We start from the raw sequence: 16,638 nt of genomic DNA, 5'->3' as shown, positions 1-16,638 counted from the left end.
AGTGATTAGTACATTTTCGGCTTTACTAGTCATCACATTTCAATGAAACTTGGTACCTAGATGTCATAGGACACTGCACAGACTTGGGAGTTTTTAGGGTAATATCAGTACATATTAATTACCTAATTTGCATAATAAATTCATTTTCAGCTTTTGATATTTCAAGTAGTGATTATTGCATTTCAGTGAAACATGGTACCTAGATACTCAAGGAATATGCAGAGACGATTGTTTTGGGATAAATATTTGTGCATATTAAGTAGCTATTTTGCATAATTATTGAATTTTCAGCTTTTTCACTTATAATCACCTTTAAATGAAACTTTGTACATAGATGCTCTAGGACAATGTACAAATATGATCAGTTTTGGGTTAAAATCTGTTCATATTAATTGCCTAATTAGCAAAATAATTCATAATTTTTTGGTTCTGATCACATTTCAATGAAACTTAGTACATAGATGGCCTGTTACATTGTGCAGACCTTATTAGTTTTAAACTCAAATCTGTTCATTTTAATTTTCTGATTTGCATAATTAGTTTTCAGCTTTTCCATCATTATTTCAAGTACAAGTAATTTTGAATTAATTTTTACTGCGTCTCTAATACTCTCAGCACACAGGAGTTCTTTCTAAACTTTCTTTGATGACAAACTGTAACGAGAAATCAAAATGATTATATTCTCAAGAATCAATAAAAATGCCAACATGTAAGCCTAAACAGCTAACACCATCCACATATAATAAAACACCCTTGGTCAAATGACACAAGAGATAATGTACAAGGGATAACAGCAACTATTTAATTGGTGTACATGATATTATAAATACAGCGGGTGTACGAGCCCGAATATTAGCAATCAAGGCATGTGTGAATTTGTGATTCTGCTGGAATATAGCATACACTATCAGCAGAAAGATCATTGCAATGGTACATGGTCAATGACAGGTCCTCGGTCAGTAAATAAACATTTTGGATTTTTGCTGTAAAAGACATCTCGGATTATGCTAGTCCAGAGATTTACTATAATCCACCAAGGAAATGTGGTGCATCCCCCTGGAGAAAGTGTGTTTACCCTCCACATGGCAAATAAAAAATTGTGGCAGAGTATCTGATCTTGAGGTCAGAGTATTGCCACTAGGTCCCTAGCTGCTTGCCCCGATGGACAAGATAGTGGTAGAGAGTGTATACAGGGCACAAGAACACACTCATCCCCATCTTGGACCAGACAGCTGGTGGCATCAAATGTATAAATAAGATAAATGGAATGTACTGGTAACACTGATGTCAATGTCAATCCTGTTAGCCAAATATGATTGACATAAAGTGACTGTCGTATTTAAACTTTCATTGAAATAAAATAAAACAAAGAACAATGACAATACTTGTACAATTTATGAAATTGACAATAAACACAGGTCCCAAAAACAATAATTTTCTCTGAGGAATCACATTTTCCTTTATTCTTTTAAAATCAAAATTTGCATATTTTTTTATTCCCACTGACAATGGCATTAATATTCATTAGCAACAATTACAGGACTTTCAAAATCTTGCATGATATATCGTATTTGCTCCATTTTATATTTATTATATAGTTAAAATAAATCATGTTTTAAATATTCAAGTACACAATAAAAGAACTTTTTCTTGTTTACATGTGCTTCTATTTGGAAATCCACTTCTAATAGAACATGGAATGTGATGGAAGACAATACCATGAATTCCAAACATGCATAACTCTCTGAGGATAGGGAACACACATTCACTTGCACTGATGACGGAACATCCTGGATGATTGTTAATTTCCATTTAAAGGTTGAGTTTTGCAAATAGGAATAAGCAAAAAAACTGAAAAACCCAATCTGATGTTGCGTTTAAGGTAGAAACCTATTCATAAATTAAATAACCAGAATTTATTCATTTTGCAATAAACTGTACTCCAAGGCAATATAAGGATTTTAAAAAAGTTGGGGGTCACCAGCCTTTTTTTCGTTAAATTGACAGTATTATAACACTTTTACCACAGGTAATGGCAGAGATATTATGCAATATCTCAAAATCTAACCTGGTGACATAGGCTGAAAAAAATATTATATTGATAATAATGAAGTACTTTTTGTTGTTCTGAATTATTTAAAAAATCTGGGTTTTAAAAAAAGTGTCAAAAAATTTTTCTTTAACATACGTGTTCTATGAAATTGTTCTAAAAATAGCAATTTTCAAGAAATATTAGGACACGTTTCTCAAAAAGCATAACTGTGACACACAAAATAATGCTATTTCATTGTACCATGAGACATTAGCTTCATGATTGTACATAATAAACATTGTCATGCAATTTATGACCAATTTTGTCAAAAATTATGACTAGGCTTCTACCTTAATCAATGGTCACAGAGTTATGGCCGCTGAGAAGACATGCATCAAACTACATCTGACCATGAAACTATGTATATGCAAATTGCATTTGGCAGATTTCCTCTCACAATATGAGTCAACTACCTTACTAAAGCGGGATGTGTTGTTCTATAAAGTGGCCTGTAACAACAATTCTGACTTTAACATTATTTGCATAGGTCGTAAAGTCTGATTAGAGGTGTGTTCACTGTCAACCTGGTCTCTAAATCGACCAGAGAGCTTCCACGCACATCACACTATTTTAATATTAGACAAACCAGTAACTGGCATTAAAATTAGTAATTTTAGAAATTTCTTCCTTCAGCACAATAACATATCTTACCTTTTTGTTTTTGGCATTTCTAACCAACTATGAATCAATACTACTCAGAAAAATGATTGTAATTAAAATCATTGGGAGGAAACAATTTTATTTTAAACTTAAATGTAAACCCTATACAAAAATGTGATTATACAATGGAGTGAGGACAGAACAGCATGACCATTTTTTGACTAGGGGAGGAGGGGGGGGGGGGCAAGCATACATGCCTGTGATGTTGCATTGTTTGTTGTGTTTGCATCAACTTCTAATGCCTATAATTAGAAAGTGATGTAATAACGTGTGTATCACACGTCTTCAAATTTTTCATTAAATTGAAGCAAGATATTTTCACCTTCAAGATATCCAATAATAATTTAGGATACAATATATTAATTGATTATGCTATACAATGTTTCATTGCAAAAAAATCCCAAATTTATCAATGATGTTAATATCTGAAACAAAGTATACAAGTCTATAAAAATTGTCAAAATTTGCAGACAATGCCCTTTCAATAGTATCTCTGAAAGCCAGCTTTCCAAGCATCAATCCACAGGAATACCATTAGACCAAATATGGACTGTCCAGGACAGCTGCTCCAGCAGCAACACCGCCATCATCAAATCCAGTGTTTTTGGTTCGTAGTAGGTGACCAGCAACGCTGTTGTAAAGTACATCATCCCCATTGCTGTAAAATTGACCAATATAAAAATATTTAAACTATGATTAATTTTCATCATAGGTATACGCTTGTAACTGGATATAGTTAGAGGCAATGTACACCAGTGACTGTATACAGTTAGAGGCAATGTACACCAGTGACTGTATACAGTTAGAGGCAATGTACACATGTGACTGGATAGAGTTAGAGGCAATGTACACATGTGACTGGATAGAGTTAGAGGCAATGTACACATGTGACTGTATACAGTTAGAGGCAATGTACACATGTGACTGGATAGAGTTAGAGGCAATGTACACATGTGACTGGATAGAGTTAGAGGCAATGTACACATGTGACTGGATAGAGTTAGAGGCAATGTACACATGTGACTGGATAGAGTTAGAGGCAATGTACACCTGTGACTGGATAGAGTTAGAGGCAATGTACACATGTGACTGGATAGAGTTAGAGGCAATGTACACATGTGACTGGATAGAGTTAGAGGCAATGTACACCTGTGACTGGATAGAGTTAGAGGCAATTTACACATGTGACTGGATAGAGTTAGAGGCAATGTACACATGTGACTGGATATAGTTAGAGGCAATGTACACATGTGACTGGATAGAGTTAGAGGCAATGTACACATGTGACTGGATATAGTTAGAGGCAATGTACACATGTGACTGGATAGAGTTAGAGGCAATGTACACCTGTGACTGGATAGAGTTAGAGGCAATGTACACATGTGACTGGATAGAGTTAGAGGCAATGTACACATGTGACTGGATATAGTTAGAGGCAATGTACACCTGTGACTGGATAGAGTTAGAGGCAATTTACACATGTGACTGGATAGAGTTAGAGGCAATGTACACATGTGACTGGATAGAGTTAGAGGCAATGCACACATGTGACTGAATAGAGTTAGAGGAAATGCACACATGTGACTGGATAGAGTTAGAGGCAATGTACACATGTGACTAGATAGAGTTAGAGGCAATGCACACATGTGACTGGATAGAGTTAGAGGCAATGCACACATGTGACTGGATAGAGTTAGAGGCAATGTACACATGTGACTGGATAGAGTTAGAGGCAATGCACACATGTGACTGGATAGAGTTAGAGGCAATGTACACATGTGACAGAATAGAGTTAAAGGCAATGTACACATGTGACTGGATAGAGTTAGAGGCAATGTACACATGTGACTGGATAGAGTTAGAGGCCATGTACACATGTGACAGAATAGAGTTAGAGGCAATGCACACATGTGACTGGATAGAGTTAGAGGCAATGCACACATGTGACTGGATAGAGTTAGAGGCAATGCACACATGTGACAGAATAGAGTTAGAGGCAATGCACACATGTGACTGGATAGAGTTAGAGGCAATGTACACATGTGACAGAATAGAGTTAGAGGCAATGTACACATGTGACTGGATAGAGTTAGAGGCAATGTACACATGTGACAGAATAGAGTTAGAGGCAATGCACACATGTGACTGGATAGAGTTAGAGGCAATGCACACATGTGACTGGATATAGTTAGAGGCAATGTACACATGTGACTGTATACAGTTAGAGGCAATATACACATGTGAGTGGATAGAGTTAGAGGCAATGTACACATGTGACTGGATAGAGTTAGAGGCAATGTACACATGTGACTGTATACAGTTAGAGGCAATGAACACATGTGAGTGGATACAGTTAGAGGCAATGTACACATGTGACTGGATAGAGTTAGAGGCAATGTACACATGTGACTAGATAGAGTTAGAGGCAATGTACACCTGTGAACCTGTGACTGGATAGAGTTAGAGGCAATGTACACCTGTGACTGGATAGAGTTAGAGGCAATGTACACCTGTGACTGGATAGAGTTAGAGGCAATGTACACATGTGACTGGATAGAGTTAGAGGCAATGTACACATGTGACTGGATAGAGTTAGAGGCAATGTACACCTGTGACTGGATAGAGTTAGAGGCAATGTACACATGTGACTGGATAGAGTTAGAGGCAATGTACACATGTGACTGGATATAGTTAGAGGCAATGTACACCTGTGACTGGATAGAGTTAGAGGCAATTTACACATGTGACTGGATAGAGTTAGAGGCAATGTACACATGTGACTGGATATAGTTAGAGGCAATGTACACATGTGACTGGATAGAGTTAGAGGCAATGCACACATGTGACTGAATAGAGTTAGAGGAAATGCACACATGTGACTGGATAGAGTTAGAGGCAATGTACACCTGTGACTGGATAGAGTTAGAGGCAATGTACACATGTGACTGGATAGAGTTAGAGGCAATGTACACCTGTGACTGGATATAGTTAGAGGCAATGTACACATGTGACTGGATAGAGTTAGAGGCAATGTACACCTGTGACTGGATAGAGTTAGAGGCAATGTACACATGTGACTGGATAGAGTTAGAGGCAATGTACACCTGTGACTGGATAGAGTTAGAGGCAATGTACACCTGTGACTGGATAGAGTTAGAGGCAATGTACACATGTGACAGAATAGAGTTAAAGGCAATGTACACATGTGACTGGATAGAGTTAGAGGCAATGTACACATGTGACAGAATAGAGTTAGAGGCAATGCACACATGTGACTGGATAGAGTTAGAGGCAATGCACACATGTGACTGGATATAGTTAGAGGCAATGCACACATGTGACTGGATAGAGTTAGAGGCAATGTACACATGTGACTGTATACAGTTAGAGGCAATATACACATGTGAGTGGATAGAGTTAGAGGCAATGTACACATGTGACTGGATAGAGTTAGAGGCAATGTACACATGTGACTGTATACAGTTAGAGGCAATGAACACATGTGAGTGGATACAGTTAGAGGCAATGTACACATGTGACTGGATAGAGTTAGAGGCAATGTACACCTGTGACTGGATAGAGTTAGAGGCAATGAACACATGTGACTAGATAGAGTTAGAGGCAATGAACACATGTGACTGGATAGAGTTAGAGGCAATGAACACATGTGACTAGATAGAGTTAGAGGCAATGTACACATGTGAGTGGATAGAGTTAGAGGCAATGCACACATGTGACAGAATAGAGTTAGAGGCAATGCACACATGTGACTGGATAGAGTTAGAGGCAATGTACACATGTGACAGAATAGAGTTAGAGGCAATGTACACATGTGACTGGATAGAGTTAGAGGCAATGTACACATGTGACAGAATAGAGTTAGAGGCAATGCACACATGTGACTGGATAGAGTTAGAGGCAATGCACACATGTGACTGGATATAGTTAGAGGCAATGTACACATGTGACTGTATACAGTTAGAGGCAATATACACATGTGAGTGGATAGAGTTAGAGGCAATGTACACATGTGACTGGATAGAGTTAGAGGCAATGTACACATGTGACTGTATACAGTTAGAGGCAATGAACACATGTGAGTGGATACAGTTAGAGGCAATGTACACATGTGACTGGATAGAGTTAGAGGCAATGTACACATGTGACTAGATAGAGTTAGAGGCAATGTACACCTGTGAACCTGTGACTGGATAGAGTTAGAGGCAATGTACACCTGTGACTGGATAGAGTTAGAGGCAATGTACACCTGTGACTGGATAGAGTTAGAGGCAATGTACACATGTGACTGGATAGAGTTAGAGGCAATGTACACATGTGACTGGATAGAGTTAGAGGCAATGTACACCTGTGACTGGATAGAGTTAGAGGCAATGTACACATGTGACTGGATAGAGTTAGAGGCAATGTACACATGTGACTGGATATAGTTAGAGGCAATGTACACCTGTGACTGGATAGAGTTAGAGGCAATTTACACATGTGACTGGATAGAGTTAGAGGCAATGTACACATGTGACTGGATATAGTTAGAGGCAATGTACACATGTGACTGGATAGAGTTAGAGGCAATGCACACATGTGACTGAATAGAGTTAGAGGAAATGCACACATGTGACTGGATAGAGTTAGAGGCAATGTACACCTGTGACTGGATAGAGTTAGAGGCAATGTACACATGTGACTGGATAGAGTTAGAGGCAATGTACACCTGTGACTGGATATAGTTAGAGGCAATGTACACATGTGACTGGATAGAGTTAGAGGCAATGTACACCTGTGACTGGATAGAGTTAGAGGCAATGTACACATGTGACTGGATAGAGTTAGAGGCAATGTACACCTGTGACTGGATAGAGTTAGAGGCAATGTACACCTGTGACTGGATAGAGTTAGAGGCAATGTACACATGTGACAGAATAGAGTTAAAGGCAATGTACACATGTGACTGGATAGAGTTAGAGGCAATGTACACATGTGACAGAATAGAGTTAGAGGCAATGCACACATGTGACTGGATAGAGTTAGAGGCAATGCACACATGTGACTGGATATAGTTAGAGGCAATGCACACATGTGACTGGATAGAGTTAGAGGCAATGTACACATGTGACTGTATACAGTTAGAGGCAATATACACATGTGAGTGGATAGAGTTAGAGGCAATGTACACATGTGACTGGATAGAGTTAGAGGCAATGTACACATGTGACTGTATACAGTTAGAGGCAATGAACACATGTGAGTGGATACAGTTAGAGGCAATGTACACATGTGACAGGATAGAGTTAGAGGCAATGTACACCTGTGACTGGATAGAGTTAGAGGCAATGAACACATGTGACTAGATAGAGTTAGAGGCAATGAACACATGTGACTGGATAGAGTTAGAGGCAATGAACACATGTGACTAGATAGAGTTAGAGGCAATGTACACATGTGAGTGGATAGAGTTAGAGGCAATGTACACATGTGACTGGATAGAGTTAGAGGCAATGTACACATGTGACTGGATATAGTTAGAGGCAATGTACACATGTGACTGGATAGAGTTAGAGGCAATGCACACATGTGACTGAATAGAGTTAGAGGAAATGCACACATGTGACTGGATAGAGTTAGAGGCAATGTACACATGTGACTGGATATAGTTAGAGGCAATGTACACATGTGACTGTATACAGTTAGAGGCAATATACACATGTGAGTGGATAGAGTTAGAGGCAATGTACACATGTGACTGGATAGAGTTAGAGGCAATGTACACATGTGACTGGATATAGTTAGAGGCAATGTACACATGTGACTGGATAGAGTTAGAGGCAATGCACACATGTGACTGAATAGAGTTAGAGGAAATGCACACATGTGACTGGATAGAGTTAGAGGCAATGTACACCTGTGACTGGATAGAGTTAGAGGCAATGTACACATGTGACTGGATAGAGTTAGAGGCAATGTACACATGTGACTGGATATAGTTAGAGGCAATGTACACCTGTGACTGGATAGAGTTAGAGGCAATTTACACATGTGACTGGATAGAGTTAGAGGCAATGTACACATGTGACTGGATAGAGTTAGAGGCAATGCACACATGTGACTGAATAGAGTTAGAGGAAATGCACACATGTGACTGGATAGAGTTAGAGGCAATGTACACATGTGACTAGATAGAGTTAGAGGCAATGCACACATGTGACTGGATAGAGTTAGAGGCAATGCACACATGTGACTGGATAGAGTTAGAGGCAATGTACACATGTGACTGGATAGAGTTAGAGGCAATGCACACATGTGACTGGATAGAGTTAGAGGCAATGTACACATGTGACAGAATAGAGTTAAAGGCAATGTACACATGTGACTGGATAGAGTTAGAGGCAATGTACACATGTGACTGGATAGAGTTAGAGGCCATGTACACATGTGACAGAATAGAGTTAGAGGCAATGCACACATGTGACTGGATAGAGTTAGAGGCAATGCACACATGTGACTGGATAGAGTTAGAGGCAATGCACACATGTGACAGAATAGAGTTAGAGGCAATGCACACATGTGACTGGATAGAGTTAGAGGCAATGTACACATGTGACAGAATAGAGTTAGAGGCAATGTACACATGTGACTGGATAGAGTTAGAGGCAATGTACACATGTGACAGAATAGAGTTAGAGGCAATGCACACATGTGACTGGATAGAGTTAGAGGCAATGCACACATGTGACTGGATATAGTTAGAGGCAATGTACACATGTGACTGTATACAGTTAGAGGCAATATACACATGTGAGTGGATAGAGTTAGAGGCAATGTACACATGTGACTGGATAGAGTTAGAGGCAATGTACACATGTGACTGTATACAGTTAGAGGCAATGAACACATGTGAGTGGATACAGTTAGAGGCAATGTACACATGTGACTGGATAGAGTTAGAGGCAATGTACACCTGTGACTGGATAGAGTTAGAGGCAATGAACACATGTGACTAGATAGAGTTAGAGGCAATGAACACATGTGACTGGATAGAGTTAGAGGCAATGTACACATGTGAGTGGATAGAGTTAGAGGCAATGTACACATGTGACTGGATAGAGTTAGAGGCAATGTACACCTGTGAACCTGTGACTGGATAGAGTTAGAGGCAATGTACACCTGTGACTGGATAGAGTTAGAGGCAATGTACACCTGTGACTGGATAGAGTTAGAGGCAATGTACACATGTGACTGGATAGAGTTAGAGGCAATGTACACATGTGACTGGATAGAGTTAGAGGCAATGTACACCTGTGACTGGATAGAGTTAGAGGCAATGTACACATGTGACTGGATAGAGTTAGAGGCAATGTACACATGTGACTGGATATAGTTAGAGGCAATGTACACCTGTGACTGGATAGAGTTAGAGGCAATTTACACATGTGACTGGATAGAGTTAGAGGCAATGTACACATGTGACTGGATATAGTTAGAGGCAATGTACACATGTGACTGGATAGAGTTAGAGGCAATGCACACATGTGACTGAATAGAGTTAGAGGAAATGCACACATGTGACTGGATAGAGTTAGAGGCAATGTACACCTGTGACTGGATAGAGTTAGAGGCAATGTACACATGTGACTGGATAGAGTTAGAGGCAATGTACACCTGTGAACCTGTGACTGGATAGAGTTAGAGGCAATGTACACCTGTGACTGGATAGAGTTAGAGGCAATGTACACCTGTGACTGGATAGAGTTAGAGGCAATGTACACATGTGACTGGATAGAGTTAGAGGCAATGTACACATGTGACTGGATAGAGTTAGAGGCAATGTACACCTGTGACTGGATAGAGTTAGAGGCAATGTACACATGTGACTGGATAGAGTTAGAGGCAATGTACACATGTGACTGGATATAGTTAGAGGCAATGTACACCTGTGACTGGATAGAGTTAGAGGCAATTTACACATGTGACTGGATAGAGTTAGAGGCAATGTACACATGTGACTGGATATAGTTAGAGGCAATGTACACATGTGACTGGATAGAGTTAGAGGCAATGCACACATGTGACTGAATAGAGTTAGAGGAAATGCACACATGTGACTGGATAGAGTTAGAGGCAATGTACACCTGTGACTGGATAGAGTTAGAGGCAATGTACACATGTGACTGGATAGAGTTAGAGGCAATGTACACCTGTGACTGGATAGAGTTAGAGGCAATGTACACCTGTGACTGGATAGAGTTAGAGGCAATGTACACATGTGACAGAATAGAGTTAAAGGCAATGTACACATGTGACTGGATAGAGTTAGAGGCAATGTACACATGTGACAGAATAGAGTTAGAGGCAATGCACACATGTGACTGGATAGAGTTAGAGGCAATGCACACATGTGACTGGATATAGTTAGAGGCAATGTACACATGTGACTGTATACAGTTAGAGGCAATATACACATGTGAGTGGATAGAGTTAGAGGCAATGTACACATGTGACTGGATAGAGTTAGAGGCAATGTACACATGTGACTGTATACAGTTAGAGGCAATGAACACATGTGAGTGGATACAGTTAGAGGCAATGTACACATGTGACTGGATAGAGTTAGAGGCAATGTACACCTGTGACTGGATAGAGTTAGAGGCAATGAACACATGTGACTAGATAGAGTTAGAGGCAATGAACACATGTGACTGGATAGAGTTAGAGGCAATGAACACATGTGACTAGATAGAGTTAGAGGCAATGTACACATGTGAGTGGATAGAGTTAGAGGCAATGTACACATGTGACTGGATAGAGTTAGAGGCAATGTACACATGTGACTGGATATAGTTAGAGGCAATGTACACATGTGACTGGATAGAGTTAGAGGCAATGCACACATGTGACTGAATAGAGTTAGAGGAAATGCACACATGTGACTGGATAGAGTTAGAGGCAATGTACACATGTGACTGGATATAGTTAGAGGCAATGTACACATGTGACTGTATACAGTTAGAGGCAATATACACATGTGAGTGGATAGAGTTAGAGGCAATGTACACATGTGACTGGATAGAGTTAGAGGCAATGTACACATGTGACTGTATACAGTTAGAGGCAATGAACACATGTGAGTGGATACAGTTAGAGGCAATGTACACATGTGACTGGATAGAGTTAGAGGCAATGTACACCTGTGACTGGATAGAGTTAGAGGCAATGAACACATGTGACTAGATAGAGTTAGAGGCAATGAACACATGTGACTGGATAGAGTTAGAGGCAATGAACACATGTGACTAGATAGAGTTAGAGGCAATGTACACATGTGAGTGGATAGAGTTAGAGGCAATGTACACATGTGACTGGATAGAGTTAGAGGCAATGTACACATGTGACTGGATATAGTTAGAGGCAATGTACACATGTGACTGGATAGAGTTAGAGGCAATGCACACATGTGACTGAATAGAGTTAGAGGAAATGCACACATGTGACTGGATAGAGTTAGAGGCAATGTACACATGTGACTGGATATAGTTAGAGGCAATGTACACATGTGACTGTATACAGTTAGAGGCAATATACACATGTGAGTGGATAGAGTTAGAGGCAATGTACACATGTGACTGGATAGAGTTAGAGGCAATGTACACATGTGACTGGATATAGTTAGAGGCAATGTACACATGTGACTGGATAGAGTTAGAGGCAATGCACACATGTGACTGAATAGAGTTAGAGGAAATGCACACATGTGACTGGATAGAGTTAGAGGCAATGTACACCTGTGACTGGATAGAGTTAGAGGCAATGTACACATGTGACTGGATAGAGTTAGAGGCAATGTACACATGTGACTGGATATAGTTAGAGGCAATGTACACCTGTGACTGGATAGAGTTAGAGGCAATTTACACATGTGACTGGATAGAGTTAGAGGCAATGTACACATGTGACTGGATAGAGTTAGAGGCAATGCACACATGTGACTGAATAGAGTTAGAGGAAATGCACACATGTGACTGGATAGAGTTAGAGGCAATGTACACATGTGACTAGATAGAGTTAGAGGCAATGCACACATGTGACTGGATAGAGTTAGAGGCAATGCACACATGTGACTGGATAGAGTTAGAGGCAATGTACACATGTGACTGGATAGAGTTAGAGGCAATGCACACATGTGACTGGATAGAGTTAGAGGCAATGTACACATGTGACAGAATAGAGTTAAAGGCAATGTACACATGTGACTGGATAGAGTTAGAGGCAATGTACACATGTGACTGGATAGAGTTAGAGGCCATGTACACATGTGACAGAATAGAGTTAGAGGCAATGCACACATGTGACTGGATAGAGTTAGAGGCAATGCACACATGTGACTGGATAGAGTTAGAGGCAATGCACACATGTGACAGAATAGAGTTAGAGGCAATGCACACATGTGACTGGATAGAGTTAGAGGCAATGTACACATGTGACAGAATAGAGTTAGAGGCAATGTACACATGTGACTGGATAGAGTTAGAGGCAATGTACACATGTGACAGAATAGAGTTAGAGGCAATGCACACATGTGACTGGATAGAGTTAGAGGCAATGCACACATGTGACTGGATATAGTTAGAGGCAATGTACACATGTGACTGTATACAGTTAGAGGCAATATACACATGTGAGTGGATAGAGTTAGAGGCAATGTACACATGTGACTGGATAGAGTTAGAGGCAATGTACACATGTGACTGTATACAGTTAGAGGCAATGAACACATGTGAGTGGATACAGTTAGAGGCAATGTACACATGTGACTGGATAGAGTTAGAGGCAATGTACACCTGTGACTGGATAGAGTTAGAGGCAATGAACACATGTGACTAGATAGAGTTAGAGGCAATGAACACATGTGACTGGATAGAGTTAGAGGCAATGTACACATGTGAGTGGATAGAGTTAGAGGCAATGTACACATGTGACTGGATAGAGTTAGAGGCAATGTACACCTGTGAACCTGTGACTGGATAGAGTTAGAGGCAATGTACACCTGTGACTGGATAGAGTTAGAGGCAATGTACACCTGTGACTGGATAGAGTTAGAGGCAATGTACACATGTGACTGGATAGAGTTAGAGGCAATGTACACATGTGACTGGATAGAGTTAGAGGCAATGTACACCTGTGACTGGATAGAGTTAGAGGCAATGTACACATGTGACTGGATAGAGTTAGAGGCAATGTACACATGTGACTGGATATAGTTAGAGGCAATGTACACCTGTGACTGGATAGAGTTAGAGGCAATTTACACATGTGACTGGATAGAGTTAGAGGCAATGTACACATGTGACTGGATATAGTTAGAGGCAATGTACACATGTGACTGGATAGAGTTAGAGGCAATGCACACATGTGACTGAATAGAGTTAGAGGAAATGCACACATGTGACTGGATAGAGTTAGAGGCAATGTACACATGTGACTAGATAGAGTTAGAGGCAATGCACACATGTGACTGAATAGAGTTAGAGGAAATGCACACATGTGACTGGATAGAGTTAGAGGCAATGTACACATGTGACTGGATATAGTTAGAGGCAATGCACACATGTGACTGAATAGAGTTAGAGGAAATGCACACATGTGACTGGATAGAGTTAGAGGCAATGTACACATGTGACTGGATAGAGTTAGAGGCAATGTACACCTGTGACTGGATAGAGTTAGAGGCAATGTACACATGTGACTGGATAGAGTTAGAGGCAATGTACACCTGTGAACCTGTGACTGGATAGAGTTAGAGGCAATGTACACCTGTGACTGGATAGAGTTAGAGGCAATGTACACCTGTGACTGGATAGAGTTAGAGGCAATGTACACATGTGACTGGATAGAGTTAGAGGCAATGTACACATGTGACTGGATAGAGTTAGAGGCAATGTACACCTGTGACTGGATAGAGTTAGAGGCAATGTACACATGTGACTGGATAGAGTTGGAGGCAATGTACACATGTGACTGGATATAGTTAGAGGCAATGTACACCTGTGACTGGATAGAGTTAGAGGCAATTTACACATGTGACTGGATAGAGTTAGAGGCAATGTACACATGTGACTGGATATAGTTAGAGGCAATGTACACATGTGACTGGATAGAGTTAGAGGCAATGCACACATGTGACTGAATAGAGTTAGAGGCAATGCACACATGTGACTGGATAGAGTTAGAGGCAATGTACACCTGTGACTGGATAGAGTTAGAGGCAATGCACACATGTGACTGGATAGAGTTAGAGGCAATGTACACATGTGACTGGATAGAGTTAGAGGCAATGTACACCTGTGACTGGATAGAGTTAGAGGCAATGTACACCTGTGACTGGATAGAGTTAGAGGCAATGTACACATGTGACAGAATAGAGTTAAAGGCAATGTACACATGTGACTGGATAGAGTTAGAGGCAATGTACACATGTGACAGAATAGAGTTAGAGGCAATGCACACATGTGACTGGATAGAGTTAGAGGCAATGCACACATGTGACTGGATATAGTTAGAGGCAATGTACACATGTGACTGTATACAGTTAGAGGCAATATACACATGTGAGTGGATAGAGTTAGAGGCAATGTACACATGTGACTGGATAGAGTTAGAGGCAATGTACACATGTGACTGTATACAGTTAGAGGCAATGAACACATGTGAGTGGATACAGTTAGAGGCAATGTACACATGTGACTGGATAGAGTTAGAGGCAATGTACACCTGTGACTGGATAGAGTTAGAGGCAATGAACACATGTGACTAGATAGAGTTAGAGGCAATGAACACATGTGACTGGATAGAGTTAGAGGCAATGAACACATGTGACTAGATAGAGTTAGAGGCAATGTACACATGTGAGTGGATAGAGTTAGAGGCAATGTACACATGTGACTGGATAGAGTTAGAGGCAATGTACACATGTGACTGGATATAGTTAGAGGCAATGTACACATGTGACTGGATAGAGTTAGAGGCAATGCACACATGTGACTGAATAGAGTTAGAGGAAATGCACACATGTGACTGGATAGAGTTAGAGGCAATGTACACATGTGACTGGATATAGTTAGAGGCAATGTACACATGTGACTGTATACAGTTAGAGGCAATATACACATGTGAGTGGATAGAGTTAGAGGCAATGTACACATGTGACTGGATAGAGTTAGAGGCAATGTACACATGTGACTGGATATAGTTAGAGGCAATGTACACATGTGACTGGATAGAGTTAGAGGCAATGCACACATGTGACTGAATAGAGTTAGAGGAAATGCACACATGTGACTGGATAGAGTTAGAGGCAATGTACACCTGTGACTGGATAGAGTTAGAGGCAATGTACACATGTGACAGAATAGAGTTAAAGGCAATGTACACATGTGACTGGATAGAGTTAGAGGCAATGTACACATGTGACTGGATAGAGTTAGAGGCCATGTACACATGTGACAGAATAGAGTTAGAGGCAATGCACACATGTGACTGGATAGAGTTAGAGGCAATGCACACATGTGACTGGATAGAGTTAGAGGCAATGCACACATGTGACAGAATAGAGTTAGAGGCAATGCACACATGTGACTGGATAGAGTTAGAGGCAATGTACACATGTGACAGAATAGAGTTAGAGGCAATGTACACATGTGACTGGATAGAGTTAGAGGCAATGTACACATGTGACAGAATAGAGTTAGAGGCAATGCACACATGTGACTGGATAGAGTTAGAGGCAATGCACACATGTGACTGGATATAGTTAGAGGCAATGTACACATGTGACTGTATACAGTTAGAGGCAATATACACATGTGAGTGGATAGAGT

At 40.3% G+C, this 16,638-nt stretch overlaps 1 protein-coding gene across 1 annotated transcript in view; it reads right to left on the bottom strand.

Annotated features, from left to right (window-relative positions):
- Positions 1 to 1,434: 1,434 nt before the first annotated feature.
- Positions 1,435 to 16,638, bottom strand: part of LOC100378794 (glutathione synthetase-like) — a 35,462-nt gene continuing 20,258 nt past the window's right edge. The window contains exon 11 of the mRNA XM_085500144.1: positions 1,435 to 3,410. Coding sequence (XP_085356270.1) covers positions 3,287 to 3,410 — 124 coding nt within the window. The 3' untranslated portion in view covers positions 1,435 to 3,286. The remainder of the gene's footprint in view (positions 3,411 to 16,638) is intronic.

This window comes from Saccoglossus kowalevskii, chromosome 6, assembly GCF_978046115.1.
Source record: "Saccoglossus kowalevskii chromosome 6, keSacKowa6.1, whole genome shotgun sequence".
NCBI classification, from domain to species: Eukaryota; Metazoa; Hemichordata; class Enteropneusta; family Harrimaniidae; genus Saccoglossus; species Saccoglossus kowalevskii.
This window is presented reverse-complemented; position numbering and strand designations above follow the sequence as displayed.